Source organism: Sprattus sprattus (assembly GCF_963457725.1).
Source record: "Sprattus sprattus genome assembly, chromosome: 17".
In the NCBI taxonomy this organism is placed as follows: domain Eukaryota; kingdom Metazoa; phylum Chordata; class Actinopteri; order Clupeiformes; family Clupeidae; genus Sprattus; species Sprattus sprattus.
In genome coordinates, this window is record NC_137915.1 from 4,561,439 (window position 1) to 4,583,938 (window position 22,500).

Below are 22,500 nucleotides of genomic sequence, written 5' to 3' on the forward strand. Positions count from 1 at the left end.
GCATCTAAAAAAATCCATTTGTGGTGAGAGTGACATTTGGATGATGATATTATAGAGCTCGACGCCATGTATATCTGCTGCTTTAATCTGTGTTGTCATACACACCACACACACACACACACACACACACACACACACACACACACACACACACACACACACACACACACACACACACACAGACTCACACAAACAAACATGTGGACACACACACACACACACACACACACAGGGTTGTAGGCAGGGTGATCCTCAACATTCTTGACTGGGTCGCAAGTAGGGACCCCGTCTTGTTCCCCTCATCCACTGAGCCTATGGGCTGTCACAGTAAATGAGAAGCCCTCTGGCAGACTGATCAATAGCTTCTGACTGCAGACTCGTCACTGTCTCCCACCCTTCGCACAGTGAAAACCTCATGTATTCATTTACAGCGCATCAACATGAAGTGGTATTACTTTTTTTTCTTTCGTTTTCCCTGTCTAGTTTAATTCCGTAACGCCTGACTGGCTCAGCTGGATAATCGGCTGTACGTTAAAATTGAGTTCAACGTGTTGCGACCAATCAAGGATGAGCTCATCAGCATTTTGTCTGGCATTTCGAAAAATAAAAGCCTGGGTACGTTTGGGAAAGATGCTCACAGCACATTAGGAAAAAAAAAGATGAAATAATAAGTAAATAAGAATTCTCCCGTCCCAGTTGCAAGGTTAGTGCACTCACATGCTTGCCATATGAGAGGACAACCTGTGTGTCCTTGAGAGCTCGTATCCACAGTGTGGCCTTCAGAGTGATTTATTGTGTGTTATTGTTGCACTTTTCAATATTGTTCAATACAGGGTAGCTGTAGCCTGGATACCAGCCTGAACTCCGCCCACAAAATTTTTGGTCCGGGAGATTCAGTCTGGAGTCGAGCTAGTTGGGAGGGTTTAAACGGCCCCGAAAAGGGATCTGACCATTCAAATTGTAAGGGCGGGCTTTATACGTTGATGGACAGACATAGATAGATTACCGGTATACATCGAACAAAGATGGCGCCGTCTCGGGAGCTTAGTGGGACATATTTGATATGATTTAAGGTATCTACACGACTTTTTTTATGTCTACATTGACTCGGTTAGTTGTGTATACGCAACACCAATGTTGCCTAGGATTGTAGGTCTTAACTTATGCACTCTAGACCATTATTGAAAGGTTATGCTAACAGCGTAGACAAAAAGAACATTAGAACTAATGGTAGCTTCTAGCCTTGAGTGCTAATTAAGTAACGTCTCAACAGATATTGACAGCGCATTCATTTTGAAAGAGGAACAGAGAAACGCGATCAAGGCATTTGTCGATTGAAAAGATGTTTTTGCCGTCCTTCCTACGGGATCAGGTAAAAGTTTAATCTATCAGATGGTAATAATACTACGTTGCTCTGATTGGTTCTAGGTATCCAATTCAGCGAAGAGGAATTTTCTTTCCTGGTTCGTTGAAACACGCCCCATAATCACAGCCCAGTGGTCCGGTCTCAGACTCATATTCTGACTAGAATTATGAGTATGACATCGTCAGGCTAGGGTAGCTGATTACCTCTCCCCACTTCCTCCGTGGGTCCGTGTCAGCTGGCCACGGGACGCCCCCGCACACACACACACACACACACACACACACACACACACACACGCACACACACACACACACAACACACACACACACACACACCACACACACGCACGCACGCACGCACGCACACACACACACACACACACACACACACACACACACACACACACACACACACACACACACACACACACACACACACACACACACACACACACACACACACACACACACACACACACAAACAAAGAGGCTAAGGCCATGACCTGTCTTGCTTATGACACAGGCAAGTCTGGAAGGCTCTCAACATTTAAGAGACTATCCCAGATGAAGCTCCAAATCTGATAGCGGCACTAACCCTGCTTAGAGAGCTGGACATATTTATAACAGGGGGAATTCCTTGGAGTCTGAAAAAGCCCTATAAACGTAAATGTTTTAAATCTGAACTGAGCCGGCGCTGCGCAACATTCGCTCTACAACAGACTGAAATTGCTTTGACTTTAAAACAGCAAAGACGCTGTCACACACTGCCCCCTAGTGGCGACTAGTAGTTAAGATTAGTTGTGAGGTGCAGGTAAACGTGGATTCCTATGGCCAGAGGTCTCTCCACGACAAGACACACTTTGAGGTGATGGATGGCGATGTCCAGCTGAGCATATTGCGCTCCTAATAAAAGCTGGCCAGCAATTCACATAGCTGAGAGTGTTTTCTCCAAAGCATTGCCGCTTTTAAGAGTAAAAAAGCAGTTTATCTGTCAAAAAGAACGATGTCCCCAACAAGATGGCATCTCACTTTAAAAATAGCGAGAGCTGGATTTGTTTAATTCTTTTCCTCTATGTTTGGAGTGAAAAACTGATGACAAAACGTTAAACTCTTTATCTGGTCTGAGTGAATAAAAGGAATCATAAGAGATACAAAAGCATACATGGAAATCAGTGCAGATATCCTTGCTGAGGGACCTGGTTTGTACACAGTTAGTATTAATTATATATTTTCTCAACATAAAGCAGCACACTTCTACCTAAAGGAAAAAGTAAAACTACAAACATATATAAATGAAACAATTAAAAAACAGACTGGAGTGAAGACGCTATTAAATGCAACCCAGCACGACTTGAGGGAAGAAAGCAATAATATTGGTCTGCGTAGAGTCATGCCTTCTCATTGGCTGATCCCTGCCTCGGTTCCCCCTCAGTACAGCGTGCAGTTAGCGGAGGAGCGTTGGGTACACATGAAGTCACTGGTGAACTCTTTGTATCCTCGGGCCCGCGTCAGTCCACTTCCTGTATGCAACAGAAACGGACGCGGTGAAGGTCAAGAGGTCAATCAAGAGGCAGTGTTCAACAATCACATGACATTGCGTTCTCCTCAAGGAAGGTGCTATATTCATATCATCATTTCAAAAGGGCTGCAAAGTTTCACATTAAATAGTTTGACAGTCTAATTGATTCCATCACAAGACTCCATGTTTTATCTTGTAAACACATTACCAACTCAAGTATTACATCACGACTGGCTATTTGTCATCTGTATATGTATCTTCAAGAATCGTCATGACTCGGTTTCTTCTTATATCAAAACTGTTAACAATCAAACTAGGAGGTCATTTTGAAGGTCGTTTTGAAAGACTGCAAACTCCTACCATCCATTAGGTTGTAGAGGTTACAATAGTTCACCCCATGGTCTTTGATGGCATACCAAGACTCTGCGACTGACATTCCCTATGAAGGCAAAAGGTGAATGAGTTTTTTTCTTCTTTTCAAACCAAACATGCATTGATATGATTGCCACTACTTCATAACAGTTTCATAACATCTCCTTTTACAGTTTATAGAGCATATTGAAATTCTTTGTCACTTTGCCACTGATTTAACTTCAGGGACAACTGGTTGCTGTTTACTGGGAGGTATGGGTGGGTTGACAGTTTGGGCGGCCATTTAAAAGAGTTCTTACGGAGACACTACAGTGGGAGAAGAAACCAAAGGAAATCAAGTGGAAGGTGATGTCATCAACATGGCTTTTCATTGGTGTCGTGTGTTTGGCTGTGATGAAATGGGATGAGGCTGACTGGAGCTGGAAAAAACACAGAACGAGGAAATTATATAATAATAATAATATAAATTAATTTAATTTATAGCGCAATCTACATTCGCCTGATTTACAGAGTGCCGCAGTACATAGTAAGAACATATACTTATATAATTTATAATAAAATACATTTAAAAAGTAAGAAATGTCTTTCTGAACAATAAGCTTTTAAGGCCAGTCTTATCTATATACATATAAGTATGTATACATGGAGGCAGGAACTACTAGCGCTGCCACACTTGTCTCACACACTGATTGGCATCCCACCTTATACAGGCACCTCTGTCCTCCCTGGGTACAGCCTGACATCGTCCTCCACTTCTTAATCTGAGACACCAAAGCTTCGTATACCCATCTACAAGGTATGCCAAAGTACCTGTGACACACACACACATGCCAACACAAAACAAACACGAACACATAGACCACACACACACACAATGAATGCACACACGTGCATAGCAACACACTCACTCACAGAGATGGAGAGAGAGTGACAGACATTGAAAATGGAGCAGGCACACATGGGTCGAAAGACCAAAATGATATTCAAGCTGCCTGGTGTGCATGGTGTAAAAGCTTTTGTTAGTCAAATACTGCCATCTGGTGGAATTTTCCATGTAATTGTATTTGTCCTGGCGTCATGACTAAACCCTAACAAGTGTCTTATTCAGACTGTGAATTCCACAGCTGTAATACACATAAACTGCTATTTCAGTGCTTTTTTGCCAAAGATATTTCAGTTCTTGGGAACCTGTAATGATAGAGGTTGTACATTATACACAATACTACAGTTTTCGGATGCACAGTGGTTGGATCATTTGGGTAAAGCTATCTTACAGCAATAACCTCCTTTGAACTCTTTGTATTGACCCTCGAATGAATGCGAACAAAAGATCTGTTTAGTGGCAAAGCCCAAGTCATTGAATTACCCTCGCACACTTCAAATAAATGGTTAAAGGCCTCCCAATCACATGGATTGACATTTCCTTCTCAGATCCAATATGCAGATCAATTAACTAATTTTCACTGGCCTGGCACACACAAAGGTTTATTGTGTCCGTTAAAGAACTGAGCGGTTCATAGGATCATGTGAACAGTGAGATGGAAAGAGCCTAAAAGATGCCTAACCAGCACACTGGCTGTCAGAGATAATGACTTAATGATATATTAATCAACAGCCTTGTATTAATTATTACCTTGTTTTGAATCATGTGCTTATGTAAGCAGGAACATGGCTTTTCTGTGATTCTCTGTGTGTGTAACTTAGTCTGCATATGTGTAAGAGCAGGTTTTGGACCAGAGGTAAAAAGAAGGGTTGAACTGACATCATTACAAGACAGAAAGCATAGTAAGATATCCTCAGACGTCAGAGACCCACCACGTGGTTATTCCTGCTGACGTTTTGTTTTGGTGCCAGAGAACGCTAAACATCTATTTATATAAACCTTGTGTGATGTGTTTAATATTGCTTCTCTCTCGTCTGCTTCAGTCTGGGAGTAAGCCCAGGCTCCCTCTCTCTCTAAAAGAGGGCCCATGCTTCTCTACGACCTGCTGGGACATGGGTGAGCCAAACGAGCTAGTTGTTGTTGTTGTTTAATAAATATACTTATATGCCTCTCCGGAGTCCTGAGGTAACTTGAGTGAATTTTTACCTAACACTGGCCTTGTATGCAGTCCTGATAATACCCTTTAACAATCCAAACTAACTGTTTTGTGCTGGCAGAGAAGAACATGAACATTGGGAATTTCATCATTAGGAATTGACTCGTTAATGGTGTTGGTGATGTCTGTCAGATGACCATGACAGACAGCCGAGCACATAAAACATTCAGTTAGCACACACTGTATTAACTAAAGGCAAAGGCACACTTAGCACATACAATGGCAGTCTAAAAGCAGTTATGTATATGTAGCCATTAAAGCTTCAGTACATGCCTATCACGTTTCTGCATTAACTTGAATAGATATGTACGTATGTACAATAACTATCATGCATTCTTCAAGACTTTGTATAGCTCATGACTTTTCTACTGCTATTAAAGTTTATTTGGTACATAACTCTTTGCCGCAGTTCACTTCAAAACATAAACAACCTTTGCTGCACATAGCTAATCAGTAACAGGCATGGCGAGTATTTCATCAGCGTGTGTCACAACCTTAAAACTATTAGATGAATTTAATCTTTTTAAAGGCACTGGCAATTCGTGGCCTAATTCCAATTTTTTCATGTTTAACAACAAAATATCAAAACAAAATCTTTTTAAAAACCAAGCTCTAATTCCTAGTCAGCCATTTTGTCATAAACTTGCCCTCGCTGCCCCTAGACATGAAAGGTTTTGCCAAACAAAAGATAGTGAGCAGACCTTACCATTGCACTCTGCATGAAGCATGAAAGGGTCCGGCATCGCAGAGAACCACCATTCCCAAAATAACTGTGCCAAGGATGAGCCAGCGGGACAGAGGCATGATGGCTTGGGAAGGCTGGACGGATCTGTTTAATGGCAAACAAACTCAATGGGCAGCAGCTTTATGCATCTTTCAGTGCAGATACAGCATCACAGGACACAGGTCATGTGCAAGACTCTGAGAGGAAGAGCCCAAATTCAATTAGCTAGGACTCCTCTGCCAAATAGAATTGGGAAAAACACAGTCTAACTTGCCCCAGAGGGACCTCTAGAGGCAGGTTTTTGGACAGACTTCTGGTTGGACATGTTCAGAAGGTACTGGATGATCTTTTCATTATAGAACTGGCCGCTCCTGAATATTTATAAAACACTTACAACATGAAATTACCATCATGAATCCATCCAACCAAGCCATTTGAACAGTGCTACCTTAAGTATTAATGCAATGTCTAATGTAACTGTAAGTCTTTGCAAAGTTCTGACAAGTCTTTCAAAAACTGACTGAGCCCATTAAAATATGTTGGTTTAATAATGTAGTCCACACATTCCAAGCTAATTACAATTCATGTTAATTTCACGTTTTAGCTACCAAGGCTATAATGACTCGTATATCATGGAGTTATGGGGAAAGTTAGACCTACTCAATGTCACACTGTGTAAATGTGGAATTCACAGAAACTACAAAGCAGCAAGCTGAGTGACGGGAGTGGCCATGGTGGGTTGATGACAACATTAGGGCGGAGAGAGACAGCTACGACACAGCTACGACATGAGCCTGACTCTTGACACCAATTTTGGTTAGAGGTTGTTAACTCGAGAGCAACGTGTATGACCGGCGATCTGACTTCTCTCGGGCAGAATGCTGGACGTTGGATAGAAATACAGTATTATGTTCGTCCAAATCCTGTAGTTCATGGGACAGCGAATGGTAAGGTGACATGATTTCATCAGGTCAGGTTGACTCTTACAGTAGAAATTGTAGTATAAGTTAAAGGTCCAAATCACAACTCATACTACAGCAGCCTACCACTCATACCGTGATTTTTTTAGAACCTTGTATGCGATTAGGTACTCGTTACCATCGTTGAAAACAGACTGATGGGAATTAGACGACGTGTAAATGTATCGTTATGAATGGATACAGATTACTGTACTGTTACTGTCATTTTGAAAATGTGAATGAACATCTCATGGTCTAATCATGAGCACATTCGTATATTAATACCAAGTTATAGCAAGTAACGCGAATCACATGTTTTACGCAGTTGTTCGTGAATTAAGAGAGTAATGTCAGAATAGTAATAACAAAGTCATGAGAACACAGCACACCCTACCCCTTTACCCCCTCGCGTTCCTTTCATGTAGGTTTACGATGCTCTAGCCATTGTGACTGGGATTAATCCTCAGTTAATCCTTTAGAAACATTCCTTGGCTATGCCTTTTGTACTTTGACATGTCATGTTACTTTCGTGCCAACTATGTGCTGTTCATTTTGCCTTCTAATGCTAACTGCTGTACATTTTCTCAGCATGTGCTGTCCCGAGCATCAGAGGAAATGGAGAACATACAAACAGATTCAACAGTGACGGGAAATGTTGGAGACTGCCTTGAACTTTCAGAGATTGGAAATGGTGTAGAATCTACACAAACCACAGAGGTTAGAGCCTGATGTATTCTCTATGAATTCCACAGCTACTTCTCTCAAGTCAAAACAACAACAGCAACACAAAACAGATATTAAAGTGCTGTGTCAATATGTGTCTTAGGTAAATACTCAATTGTGTGTATAATTATCTCACTGCATAATATCTGTGTCCTCAAGGGCATTTGTGGAAAGTGAACAATGGGCTTCTTCTTGTTTTTTTTTTTTTGTTTTTTTTTACAGAGGACCTAGAGGTAGCTACAGTTGTTATCGTAGCAAATATTGCAAGTCGAAATGCTGTGTATGAATTGTTACTTGGAAACTTATTATGGTGTTATGCGATGCCTGAATGCCTTACCTGTCTGACTACACAACAAAGAATACCTCAGTCAGGCTTAGCCATTTTCATCTCTTGCTCTCTCTCTCTCTCTCTCTCTCTCTCTCTGTCTCGCTCTCGCTCTCTATCTCTCTCTCTCTCTCTCTCTCTCTCTCTCTCTCTCTCTCTCTCTCTTCTCTCTCTCTCTCTCTCTCTCTCTCTCTCTCTCTCTCTCTCTCTCTCTCTCTCTCTCTCTCTCTCTCTCTCTCTCTCTTCGGTGTTTGGACAGAAGGCCCAAATGCTAAGAGAAACGTGCACGCCCCCTCTGTTGTCCCCGTACCCCGTGGAGGAGTTCGAGCTCCCTGCTGACCTACGACTCCAGGAGCTGCCTCTGTTCCCGCAGTGGCACCTGCCACTCAAACTCACGGCCTTCCTGATGACGTCCACATTCCTCTACACACTGCTGAGGGACGTCCTGCAGCCGCTGGTCACTCTGAGCCGGAATGACTCCTACAAGATTCCCATCCTGGTGATGAACAAAGTGCTGCCTTGGTCCTCCATCACCCTGCTGGCCACCGTCTATCTGCCCGGGGTGCTGGCGGCCATCTTGCAACTGCACAGAGGTGAGTTTAGGTTTAGAGGTTCTAGAGGGGTACGTTTAGGGGTTCTGGAGGGGTAAGTTTAGGGGTTCTGGAGGGGCAATGCTGTGAGTGAACATAAGGTAAGGTGAGGGCAGCGTTGAGAGGTTCTGGAGGGGTAGGTTAAGAGGTTGTGGAGGGGAACGTTGAGAGGTTCTGGAGGGGTAAGTTAAGAGTTTCTAGAGGGGGACGTTTAGAGGTTCTGGAGGGAGGGGTAAGTTTAGAGTTTCTAGAGGGGTAGGTTAAGAGGTTCTGGAGGGAGGGGTAAGTTTAGAGTTTCTAGAGGGGTAGGTTAAGAGGTTGTGGAGGGAGGGGTAAGTTAAGAGTTTCTAGAGGGGTAGGTTAAGAGGTTGTGAAGGGGCAATGCTGTGATATGGTAAGGCGAGGGCAGCGTTGAGAGGTTGTGGAGGGGCAATGCAGTGTGTGATCATATGGTAAGGGCAGTGTTGAACACTGCAAGCTGTTGTATGTGGAGGAAGGAAGAAAGATGAGGTCAATTGCTTCCCTCCGTCTTCTGTACATCACACCTCTGCCCATAAATGACACTCCCTCTCCCCAACTATACACACACACCAGTGGCGGCTGGTGGTTTTTAAAGTGAGGGAGGAAGGACTGCGCGCTTGGTTGCCATTGGCCCATTTGTACTGTTGGTGGCATAAGTATGTGAGACTCAAGTTGTTTCAGGGTGTTTTGGTGAACTACAGCACAAAATAGCCGGGAGGGATAATTTTGTGAATAAAATTGATAAATTCACCAGTGGCAGCATTGTACTTTGAAAGCTGGTGGGCAGCATGTCTTTGATGGACTAGTCCAGGCCAGAAGGAAAGGATGCAAAGGCAATTAGTCAAATCAGGACTACTCTTGATTTGTAAAACTAAATAAAAGATTCTGGGCCAATCATTGGGCCTATTTTTTCCACTCAATGACTGAAGCTATTGGTTGTAATATGTCTGATTATTTTCAGCTACAATTGTTTTAAGAAGAATAAAGACACAAGACCATAATTGATGCCATTTCAAATGCATCATGCTCTGAATCATTCACTTACATCCTTTTTCTCAAGTATTATTGGCTAGAAAAACGGCGTTCCTGAATTGTACCGTGGTCATCAACATAGCGCAAGATGACAGACAGCTGAGAATGACAGCTAATGTCTGTGGTCTCGTCAATTTGCCAGGAAAAGAAGTGTGCCCTGTTAAGTTCCTTTTCTAGCTCTGTTTCAATCGAATGGTGAATGGCTGCAATTAGATCGTTCTGGATTGTTTTTGACATGCCTGTGAGAAGACGGTGGAGCTTTCCAGATGTTCTGCCAGAACACGGTCATACTTCGCTATCACCTCCGCAAGTTCCCTGTAATTGCCCTTGTTGTCAGAATTTTCCCCTTCGTTATGCCCCCTGAAAGACAACTCTAGCATGCCTAGGTAAGCCGTTGCATCTAACAGACGTTTTACCACCTCCCTATTGCCACGCACTTTAGCGTTGTGCTGTTGAATTTGCAGCCGCACACCCTCATCCACTAACCGCTCTATAGGCATGGTGCCGCCTAGCAATGAAAGGCGGATAGCAGCACCAACGTGGTCTTGACATTTGTCGTGGCGCTTGGTTGCCCTGTCAATATTTTTTATATCAGTAAATCCATGAAAAGACCACGTTGGAGAGTTGACATTCATTAGTAAACAGGGCCAGCAATATAACCGATTGTTGGTAATGCTGCCAGTCACCCACGAGTAGCCTACCTAGCAAACCATGTAGCACTCACGACACTGACTCTGCCGTTGCTTTTGGTGATTTCAATCTTTGGAATTGGTCTACCTGTTGCTTTAATGGCCAACTTGTCACTGTAACTCACCCCATGGAATGGTTTCTGTAATAAAACATGAACAATGTCCTCGGTTTCCATAGTTTACTTTATTTGCTAATTTGCTAATGGGTTCTCATTATTAAAATGATCAGATATTCTTGCTTAACTGTGTCTCTTAGACTGAGCAGATTATCTTTCGTAGCCTAGATTTGAGGGGATAACCCCACCCACCATATCCAGGGCCTCTGCTTATTGGTTTATAGCGCAGACGTGACTCCAGCCTATTCGTTAATAGATTTTAGCGCTATCCAGACCCCTAAACTAGTCACACCCTCTCAGAGGAGGATCGTCCTCCTCTCTGCCATTGAAGTCAACGCATTCCACGAGCCGCCAGCGCAGGCAGAGAAATGAATGGGAGTCAATGGAGGGTAGAGGGAGGAAGGTCCTCCGGCAGTAATTTTCGATAGCGATAGGGGGTGCTAATGTCATCTTTACCCAGGGAAACTAACATTACATATACAAAGGTATTAAAGTAGTCCTATTTAAGGGTTTTAATTAATCACAGTAGTCTGGGCAAAGTACACTTTTTATTCTCAAAATGTTAAGGAGGATCTTCCTCCCTCTCCTCAATGGAGAAGCCTCCACTGACACACACACACACACACACACACACACACACACACACACACACACACACACACACACACACACACACACACACACACACACACACACACACACACACACATAGTGAGTGGATTGGCACATATACTTAAAGAAACATTTCAGTGTAGTTTGAATGCCTGTCTGTTTTTCTGCTCTTATTTTGCGTCATACACATTTTAGAAAAAAAAGACTCCCTCATTGTGTTCAAAGACAAAAGATTTAAGTTCCAGAAATACCATAAGAGAGCTTCACGGCTTAAAGCAATCATTTCGTCAGTTCAGTGGTACAGTGAGAATGCCAAGTAATAGTAGGCTCAAAAACGTGTTTTTTCCGTTCATATTTATTGAATAGACTTATACTCAAAGCAAATTAAACCAAATGGAGAGTATACATGATACTGTTAGCTCCAAATTGTATCCCTCATATTAGTCTCATCTTACGCAATATAACCTATATTGAGGGGCCCATGTTGTGTCATCTGCACATTGAAGTAAAGCAAATAAGTCTGAATCCTCCAGTTCTGACCTTTATCCTGTCTCTACACACAGGCTCTTTTCTAGGTAGCAATTAAACTCCAGCTCCAAGTGTAAATTTAGGCTTTGCATTCTCTTCATGCCGCTGTGGCCGCACCAACAGGCGCATTGTCAGCACCGTCACAGGGAGGGGAGGGGAGGCCCGCGCACGTCTGCCAAGACGCAAATGCGGAAGAAAAAAAAGTTCCGTCTCAGCAGACTGGATAGTGTTCACGCTCTAAACTGAGAGTGTGGTGCAATATTTACCACATATTGCTCACCCCACTCCCACACCTTAACCCCAGTACAACAAGCATAAGCTGTGCTGCTGGCAAAGTCTGACGGCTACTTGGAAATGACACGACTGAGGTCATGTACCTTCAGTATTTAACATACATTTTTAATACATTTTTAATTTGTATTTTTATGTGTTGATCCATTGTGAATATTTTCAGTAGGCGATAACCAGTAAACTTCAGTGAACTTTAGTGTGAGACATCCATGGCTGATTAGAGATCTGTGAGTTTGTTACTTTGGGATAGAGGTGTGACAAGCCACCTCACCAGTCAGTGTTAAAAGGAAGTCGATGCTCACTGGCCAGAATTGCTATTAGTCAGAACGTTTATTTTTTTATTCTAAAATGTCATAAGGCACCATTATTGTTTTTCACTTTTTATGTATTTAACAAGCTTAGTGCACATCAATAAATGTCCAAATAAAGTTGAATTGTTCAAATAGAAAACGGTGAATCTAAAGAACAAACGGATGAGCTCTCCTTGACTTGTTTCTAGTGTGTAAGATGTCATCAGCGGTGAAACGGTGACTCATCATCGGCACACCCTCGTTGCCCAGGCACTAAGTACAGTCGTTTCCCTTGCCCTCATGGCGCAGGCACTAAGTACAGCCATTTCCCTCACCCTTGTTGCCCAGGCACCAAGTACAATCATTTCCCTCGCCCTTGTTGCCCAGGCACCAAGTACAATCATTTCCCTCACCATTGTTGCCCAGGCACTAAGTACAATCATTTCCCTCACCCTTGTTGCCCAGGCACCAAGTACAGCCATTTCCCTCACCCTCGTTGCCCAGGCACTAAGTACAGCCATTTCCCTCACCCTTGTTGCCCAGGCACCAAATACAGCCGTTTCCCCGGCTGGCTGGAGGAGTGGATGTCTGTGAGGAAGCAGCTGGGTCTCCTGTCGTTCCTGCTGGCCGCTCTCCATGCCATCTACAGCCTCAGCTACCCCATGAGGCGCTCCTACAGGTACAAGCTGCTCAACTGGGCCTACCAGCAGGTGAGCACGTAAACCTCTAGAGAGTAAGATGGTGGGCTTAGTCCCTTGGAAGCTGAAGAATAGGAATGTTATATTCGGCCTGACCCCACAATGTAAAATCTTAGGCATATTTTCTTACTTATTTGAAGTCAGGTATACTGTACATACACCCAGTCACTGTTTTGTGGTATCCATCAATGTGAACGTGTTAGCCTAGGATACATACAGTATGTGTTTATTTAGGTGCTCTCAACTGTATGCACTGAGCTACTGGGTAAATGTCTTATAAATAACTAAATTACATACATGCATATGTCCAAATAGGCTTCATATAAAATGCCCGAAACCATGACATCAATGATGTCACAGATGGCATTGATTGTTCCCACAGGTACAGCAGAATAAGGATGATGATGTCACAGATGGCATTGATTGTTCCCACAGGTACAGCAGAATAAGGAGGATGCATGGGTGGAGGATGATGTTTGGAGGATGGAGATCTATATCTCTCTTGGAATACTGGGATTTGGAGTCCTGGCAGTAATTGCTGTGTCCTCCTTACCGTCTGTCAGTGAGTCTTTCAACTGGAGAGAGTTCCAGTGCATCCAGGTAACAAAGGGCAAATTAAGTAGAAGAAATGTTTGTATTTTTACTCTGACGCTTTAGAATGTCAGCCATCTTTCCACAATTTTGTGTTTGCCATGCAGAGAACTCTGGGATATCTGGCTCTGCTGCTGTGCACGACTCACGCGCTGGTCTTTGGTTGGCGTAAGTGGGTGGAGCCAAAGCATTACATATGGTACACCCCACCATCCTTTATCCTGGCCTCCCTCCTTCCTGCTGTCGTGCTATTAGTCAAGATGGTCCTGTCACTGCCATGTCTGGACCACAGGCTGGAGCGGATTCGCCGGGGCTCGGAAAGACCACACTCACAGTGAAAGAGTGGGTGGGGAACAGACAGACTGTGTCTGCCAGTAGGAAGTGAGATCATGGTCAGTTGAGATCATGAAAAACGTGGAGCTAAAAGGAATATCTCTGTATAAAGTGCATTAGCGTTATGGTCCCTATGGGACCTTGTTGCATGGTGATGTACTGTGTATTATAAGAGAAACACTCTACTGAACTGATCCGTTACAGTGAAAACAAGAGTGGGCTATCAAATCAAACTTTATTTATACGGCGCATTTCATACCAGGAGGTAGCACAATGCGCCTCACAGAAGGCTATGGTAACAATATAGTGGGGAACATAGATATAACAGTAATCAGAGTCAAACACACCATTCCCTAATGTTGATTTTGTGGAGAATATTTACATTGACAATATTTACCCAAATGACCTAATCCAGAGGATGTGTGTGTGTGTGTGTGTGTGTGTGTGTGTGTGTGTGTGTGTGTGTATAGTTGGGGAGATGGAGTGTCATTTATGGGCAGAATTCACTCATGAGAGGTGGGATTGAATGCCCTGTAAATGCCCAACGGTGGAAATACAGTACCAGTCAAAAGTATGGACACACCATCACTCATTTTTGGAGAAGTTTTTTCTTTACTTTTATTATTTTCATGGTATATAACACTTTTTTTGTTTAGTACATCATTTCATATGTGTTCTGGCGTAGTCTAAATGTCTTCAGTATTAATCTTCAATGTAGAAAATAATAAAAGAAAAGAAAACACTTCTCAAAAAAATGAAAGGTGTTTCCAAACTTTATGACCAACAACATGGTTGTCTGATGTGGTGCCGCACTGACACTGGATCTCCCCTCGTGCTGGCCTGGCACATCCACTCAGGATTCACTACAATTCACTGATCGCTTGCCTTTTAACACGTTGAATCAGTCTTCATCAATCACATGCAAAACAAATCAAGGTTTGAATGACAAGTAATTTAGCAAACATTCCACTGAAACTTATGAAGCATGTGGTTGACCCATAATAACAGATTGCACCAATTTGCATGCCATGACTTACACAATGAATAGATTCCTCTATTGTTTAAGGGGATAAGACTAAACAGCAGATGATTGTACATACCCCTACATAAATATGCTGCTATGATTGTGTACAAATTACTAGATGATGTGGAGGTATCTGCCAAAGATACCAGAGTAACTGAGAAAAAAATATATATATTTCACACTAACTGCATTTTTTTAAGTTTACATTTTGTAGAAAGAAATAAATATAACAGTTTTTGCGCCTCAGATCCATGAAATATTTAATTGAATAACTTAAAATATGAATATGTTTTAAGTATCATTGAGCTGTCTCACTAGATAGTATAATCAGATTGTTCCACATCGATGCTTTTAATAAATGTTATATTCAGATCAAAGCTCTTTATAACATCTCTGTCCATGCAACACATCCCATTGCACCGGACACGATCAACACTATGGTGTCTTACCCCGAACATGTACCACTCTGCCCAGCAGATGGCAGTATACACATGTTGAAAGCCACAGCCTCTGTAGATGTGTGGTCGATATTCAATTCTCAAATGAAATAAAAGTCAGCATACATCTACAAATTTGCTAGATTAGTTATCTGTTCAGCTAAATCCAAACCTAATCAATCGTTAGACCACCTAATTTTAGCTTTAAAGAATTCCTTTCTCATTTACAGTGGAGCACAGTCTCTTAGGTAAAACATCGTACATCTGTCCGACCTCAATGTAACTCCAAAGTACTGACATTTTCAGGTAGTGTTCCACCATATGTCTGTATCAGTGTATCTGTACTGGGCCATGACTTTCATATACTGTACCTTCATTTTACATTCAATGTAAGAGTGAACCCCGGAAGAGTTTCCTTGTCCTGGTTTTCACATTTTCATTTAACTATCTCTTTAGCTAAAATCACTGAACATTATATCTTGTCTCCAACTGACTACTATGGTGTATAAGTTGAATGTTATCAACGTCAGTAAGTGCAACAACAGGTTTCTAAATGGTTGTATACTGTACGAATGTAGTAGATGGATGTAGAAACCCTAAACGACACTGGTGAGCACCCTAATTTACAACCTGAGAAAACAATGTGAGAAACAATAGGGTGTCTTGTATTCCACAAACATTTGTGAACCAAATCATTTTACTGTACCCATTCACAAAACTGATGATCATAGATTTTTCACCTCTATTAAAAAAAAAAAAAAAAAACCTCTGCTTTGCAATGAAGAAAAAATAAATGCAACTGACTGTAATTGACATATTTTGAGGCCATGAAACCATTCCCAGATGGCGTTTGTGGCAAAAGTTTTCATTTACCCAAATGACTACATGTGGTAAATTGGCATGCTGGCCTTTACAAAACCTTCACACTCTAAGGACGGAGAGCACTGTAGATGATTCCCAAGAGGGTAACACTTCAGCCCAGTGTTGAAAATATGACTCAACTCAACTCAACTCAACTGAACCTAGTTTCCTGACATAGTGACACATTTTGTTACTGTGAATTTCCCTCATGCTGACCAGGCATATCTACTCTAGCTCACTAACCCATAACCTTTAAGACACATTTCCTGCATTTGGATGTATTGAATCTAGCCTTACCAATCAAATGTAAACCATCAAGGTTTGAAAGACAAGTACAAATACAGTGTCAACAAGAATGGGAGCATTCAGAGAATGCAAACCTCCGCCTTGTGAACTTGACCTTTGACCTTGATATCTGAAAATCTAATCAATTATTGCCATTATATTAAAGAAATCTCCCCACAAAGTTTGATGGAAATCAGTCCATGCGATTCTGCGTAATCCTGCTAACAAACAAACATACAGGGGCAAAAACATAACCTCCTTGGCGGAGGTAATAAAAGTGATGAAATATGTGCTTGACAAACAATGATAAATGGTTTACTGACTTACACAGTGAGTAGATGCTTAGATGTTTTAGGAGATATCACCATTCAGTAGAGAATCATGCATGACACATTTTGATCAGCATGACATGCAATTGATAATGTAGGTCAGTGGTGTAGTGGTCCTTGGAGAAGTGGGTATACTCTTAATTTTTTTTAAGCAGCCCATACAGCACAGGATAAACGCCCTGTTTTGAGAAGTGGGTATACTCAATGCTGACAGAAAAATAAGTGGGTATACTCCGTATACCTGCGTATACCCTGGACTACACCACTGATGTAGGTTACTGCAAACAATAAGACCGGCTCATTTGATAGACCATAGCTTTTGCAATTTGTTCAAAAATAATGAGAAATTGCTGTTATCATGTGCACAAGTGACTAGCTGATGTGGAGGTGGAACATGTAGGTTTAAGAATTTCAATTCTGATCTGGGAATTGTACCAAAGCGACTGAATAAAATCGCAATACGCCCTTGTCAGCAAATTGAAAGCCGTTGAGACTACCTTTGAGTTCAAGACGGTCCAATTTTAACTGTCCACCAGGTGGCAATCGAGCATCACAGTGCACGTACGTTCAGTAAAAAAACAAAAACGCAATTGACTAAGGACAAACGCATTTGTCAGATGGCTATTTGACATTGATGAAAAAACACAGGTTACAGGGAAACCATACATAAGTTTCAAAGTTCCTCAAGTTTGCCATCTGTTGAGCGCAGAGTAGCCTACATGGCGAGGACGCGTTGGTATTGCAATGACAAAATCCACCAAGACACGATGATTAAGAGGTGGAAATGACTAATATAAGTCAAAGCATTTTGTTTAACCCTTTATAGTCAAATCATATTATACAAAAGTATTGTACAGGCAGCTGTGTTGCATGTCGGATTTTCGGCGTGGAGCATAATGCATTTTCCTCTGGTGTATGAGAGTGCGAGAGGCGGCGGATGTAAGGGGATTCTGCACAGCAGTTCAGCACCTGTGTCCACAGTACCCTCGACTCGTGTTGCACGTCTCAGCTGGAGTGAAAAGCAGTGAGTGGTGGCATGTCAGTGATAATGCAGATGAAATGACAGTCTGCCCAGTGACCAGAGATGGAAGTCAGTCAGTTAAATAAACCCTCTGGGGTCCTGGATCTGTCATGGCAGTTTTGAGCGCTTCTGTATTGCCATGGCATTTTTATATTTTCCACCTATTTTATCGAAAATATTGAATTACTGACGTGTGAGAATTAAAGAAGTAATAGTAAAGTTAAGAAGAGAGAGACAAGCACGCTGTCTCTCTCTCGCTCTCTCTCTCGCTGTGTGTGTGTGTGTGTGTGTGTGTGTGTGTGTGTGTGTGTGTGTGTGTGTGTGTGTGTGTGTGTGTGTGTGTGTGTGTGTGTTTGTTTGTTTGTTTGCGTAAGAGAGAAAGAGAGGGAGAGAGAGAAAGAGCATCGATCTCTTGAAACTCCTCCTGCCTCTCACATTCATTTGCGCTGTGGAGATCATGTGGCCAAACCCCCTCAGCGTGAGACACATACCATCCAGCTGGACCCTATATAAACCAGGCGCACCAATCTATTTACGGAGTCTGTCAGTGCGTTCTCAAGGCTGAAGCAATTCAGGAGATTACAGCTTAAAACACTCACTCTCAATTGGTAATCATGTCTCACGGATGGGGATACGCAGCAACCAACGGTGAGATGCGGTGTGGCTTCACTGGCACTTAACGGTATCTCACAGGGTAGCCTACAGCTTATGTTAGAATGAATGGAAAACCTATGGTCATAACTGAATACATCATTCTAGTAAGGTTTTCCAGTTGTCTGCAGTCCTACGTGTTATTTTAACATCGTAAGAAGACCTGTGACATTGCATCGCCATATTCTATTTAAAATGTCCTCTATTTAGTCTATCTTTTTAAATAGTAAGCTTTAAAGACAATCAATTGGCAACACAGAATAGATGTCCAATTAATCCCTTTTCCTATTGCAGGACCCGACAAATGGGGTGAAAACTTCCCAATTGCAAATGGACCACGTCAGTCTCCCATTGATATTGTACCTGGAGAGACTGCGTTCGACGCAGCACTGAAGGCGCTCACACTGAAGTACGATCCCTCCACCTCCATCGACATCCTCAACAATGGACATTCTGTTCAAGTCACCTTCACCGACGACACCGATAGCTCAAGTTTGTGATAAATCTTTCTATTTCCTTCCTTTCACACCCGTAATGCACCATGGCAACAGCTGTTCACAGATATGCAAGGTTGTTTGCAAAAAAAATCAGTAGAATCATTGTATTCAAATCTATTTTTCAATTGCCATTTATTCATTTGGCATGCGATGTTACCCCAAAGCGAGTGCAGCTTGAATCAAGGAGAAAACGTCGAAAAACTGGTGCAGCAGAGCTACGTCTCAATTTCACCAGATTTAAGCACCGGATAGCTGTAAGGAGTCGAACAATTTGTAATAAGCAACTACTTTAAAATAAGCTAATGTCTTCTCTAAAAGCTCGATCCACAAACAAGTGCTTGTTAAAAGGATTTCATTTGAACTGCCGACAAACACTGGCCTGCAAGCCTTAACTGTGACTGCGTAAAACTCGAAGGTCAGGATTTGGGCATGTGGGTTGAGGGCATGAGTTAAACATTAATTTACCCACAACACTTTACTACTTTGTTTAATAATCAAAAAGAAACACATTAGTCATTAACACGATGTTGAATACACTGGTTCTGTTCTATGGTTTATCTCAAAATTACAAATGTACAGTTTGTACTAGTTTATTATTGAGTAAAGGAATTTTGCAGCCTTCCCTAAACAAACAAACACACACACGCACGCACGCACGCACGCACGCACACAGAAACACACACACACACACACACACACACACACACAAACACACACACACACACACACACACACACACACACACACACACACACACACACACACACACACACACACACACACACACACAAATGTATATGTAGAGAGAGCTGGCAATATAATATGTCTTTGTTTTTTTTTTTTCAAGAGAAGTAAAAATGCTTATCTAAACACTGATTCGTATATCATATCAGTAGGAGATAATGTGAAAACATATTATACTATGTTGCGGTTACAATTCTTTGTAATGATTAAGAAGGCATATGCAATCTTCACTCCTGCACTTTATCTGGCTGACCCTCATGCGGTTAGTCATTACGTAACAGGGGCTGTGTACACCTCGGACGTAAAGAAGCAAGGGGTTGGGTGGGGGGAGAGAGGGGGCTTGTGTGTCTGCATGCGTATGAGTGTGGGAACAGTCGTACGAGAAATTCAGCAGAACACTGTTACACACATAATCTCCGCTCTTGCCTAATGCTGTGTCAGGGCTTGGGGGGTGAATCATTTTTCTGTTGTAGCAAGACTCGGTGAAAAGGCAATTTGACCTCCTCTCCACTTACTAAACCTCCCCAAAACTTCCTTTGGCATTAGGAGTGCTAACAGGACCAAAAGCCTAAAAATATAATGAAGCATATGAGAGAGGTTTCGTTGTGTTTAATTGTGCAACTGTTACATCAGAGCATGCTCCTGTGTCCCTTTGCATGTATGAGTCTGTGTGACTGCGTGTGTGTGTGTTTGTATGTTTGTGTGTGTGTGTGTTTGTGTGTGTGTGTGTGTGTGTGTGTGTGTGTGTGTGTGTGTGTGTGTGTGTGTGTGTGTGTGTGTGTGTGTGTGTTTGTATGTTTGTGTTTGTGTGTGTGTGTGTGTGTGTGTGAGAGTGTGTGAGTGTGTGTGTGTGCATGCGTGTGTATGTGTGTGGTATTTTTTGTAAAATGAGAACTGGAACAAAATGCCATGAGTCAGAGGGGTTCTGAGCGGCGTCATTGATGTGTGTGTGTGTGTCACTGATGTGTGTTCTGATGTTTTTCTTTTTTTTCTCTCTGCCTCGCTGCATGGACAGCTCTGACCGGGGGCCCGATCTCTGGCACCTACAGGCTGAAGCAGTTCCACTTCCACTGGGGGGCCAGTGACGACAAGGGCTCCGAGCACACTGTGGCTGGAACCAAGTACCCAGCTGAGGTACGGCACAGATACTTCTGAAATCTCGAATACTTTCATCTCTGAATTAGCATGGTCTCTCCCTTAACACATTTCTAAGCGTTATGGTAATTCCACTTACAGACTTGAAAATGTTAAATTTGTCTTTGCTCACTGCTTAAAACAAATACCAATAATCATCTTTGCTATGCCTGTTGTGTGATGTATTGTGGTGTATACCCACACACTGTCTCTAGTTGAATTTTTTGTGGTAGTTAAATCTGGCTATTGGCAAATATGTATTGAAAGATGTGAGAGGTGCTGTGCATGAACTTGTTGCCCTCTGCTCTGGCCCCAGCTGCATCTGGTGCACTGGAACACCAAATATCCCAGCTTTGGAGACGCTGCCAGCCAGGGGGACGGGCTCGCTGTGGTCGGAGTTTTCCTGGAGGTTGGTACCAGTGAAACCACCCTCATCAATATCACATTTGCACTGCAGTACCACTAGCCCATTGTGTTCTGGGTTCTGGGTTCTGGGTTCTGGTTTCTGTGTTCTGTATTCTGTGAGTTAAACGTTTGAATATTTTTTTTTCTGTGCAGATTGGTGCAGACAATCCTCAGCTCCAGAAGCTTCTTGATGCTTTTGATGGCATCAAAGCCAAGGTAAGACTGACTATGACTGCCCTGATCAGATGAACCCTGACCCTTAAGTTGCTGTTAAAGCATTCAAGTTAACCACAGTCCGCTGTTTATACAAACTTAATGATGGCATTAGAATACTGTTATTAAAGTTAACATTATTCATTGAACCACTTCCTTGGTAGGGCCTATAAAGTTGTGGTAGAGTGCGTTTGGAACACAGGGACAGCTGGAACACCAAATAACTTATAGTTGCCTCAAGCCTGTTCTGTGATTTTGCGATTGTGTGATTGTGATTTTGCTCTTGGATGGTGGGAAATGTTCAGGCCGCTTGCCTCTGGCGTCTGAAGATATCGCCCCTAGTTATGGTACTGTGCGTACCAGTAAGGACTTGGAGCGTTATCTTCAGATCTTCAATTTCCACCATCCAAGAGCTGGCTTAGAGCCAAAATGACAGATCACTATAACGTATAGAAACTTGTTATTTCAGTAGCTATTTATGAGATACAGTTTTATATTCTTATGCAGGTCATTATTTTGATGGGAACTTTTACTTCTACTTGAGTCATTATTATAAAGTAACAATACTTTTACTTGGGCACAGCGTTTGCTTGCTCCCCCCACCTCTGGTCCCTACAGTACATGGATCTTACCTCCGTTTCCTCTGTCTTTTCCCACAGAGCACCCAGAATTCCCTCGCAAACTATGACCCGTCCACACTCCTCCCAGGGTGTCTGGACTATTGGACATACGATGGCTCCCTGACCACACCTCCTCTGCTCGAGAGCGTCACCTGGATTGTCTGCAAGCAGTCAATCAGTGTCAGCCCTGCTCAGGTAGAGTGAAAGAGTAGTGTACAGTTTTTTTGCAAATTCTCGCATAAATAATTAGTTCAGAGAACATTTCTGTGGTTCATGGTTTCTGGATGGTGTCTCTGTGGTTTCTGGTTGGAAAAAAAAAAACATGGAAATATTTTCTGTCCAGAAGAATATTTCTAAACTTCTTACCAGCAGGAATATGTATATGTTTGGATTGGAAAATGA

At 42.4% G+C, this 22,500-nt stretch overlaps 2 protein-coding genes across 2 annotated transcripts in view; both read left to right on the forward strand.

The window, feature by feature from the left end:
• Positions 1-8,354: 8,354 nt before the first annotated feature.
• Positions 8,355-13,882, forward strand: LOC308378241 (STEAP1 protein-like; the record flags this gene model as incomplete). Its single annotated transcript, XM_080855101.1, has 4 exons — positions 8,355-8,679; positions 12,799-12,965; positions 13,389-13,553; positions 13,652-13,882. The coding sequence occupies 4 exons, from the start codon at positions 8,355-8,357 to the stop codon at positions 13,880-13,882; spliced, it is 888 nt and encodes a 295-aa protein (XP_080711227.1).
• A 4,492-nt stretch (positions 13,883-18,374) lies between these two features.
• LOC308378456 (carbonic anhydrase 1-like) overlaps positions 18,375-22,500 on the forward strand; it is a 6,771-nt gene continuing 2,645 nt past the window's right edge. Inside the window, exons 1-6 of the mRNA XM_080855388.1 lie at positions 18,375-18,482; positions 18,780-18,977; positions 20,742-20,860; positions 21,177-21,269; positions 21,419-21,481; positions 22,138-22,293. Of these exons, the coding sequence (XP_080711514.1) occupies positions 18,449-18,482; positions 18,780-18,977; positions 20,742-20,860; positions 21,177-21,269; positions 21,419-21,481; positions 22,138-22,293 (663 nt within the window). The 5' untranslated portion in view covers positions 18,375-18,448. The remainder of the gene's footprint in view (positions 18,483-18,779; positions 18,978-20,741; positions 20,861-21,176; positions 21,270-21,418; positions 21,482-22,137; positions 22,294-22,500) is intronic.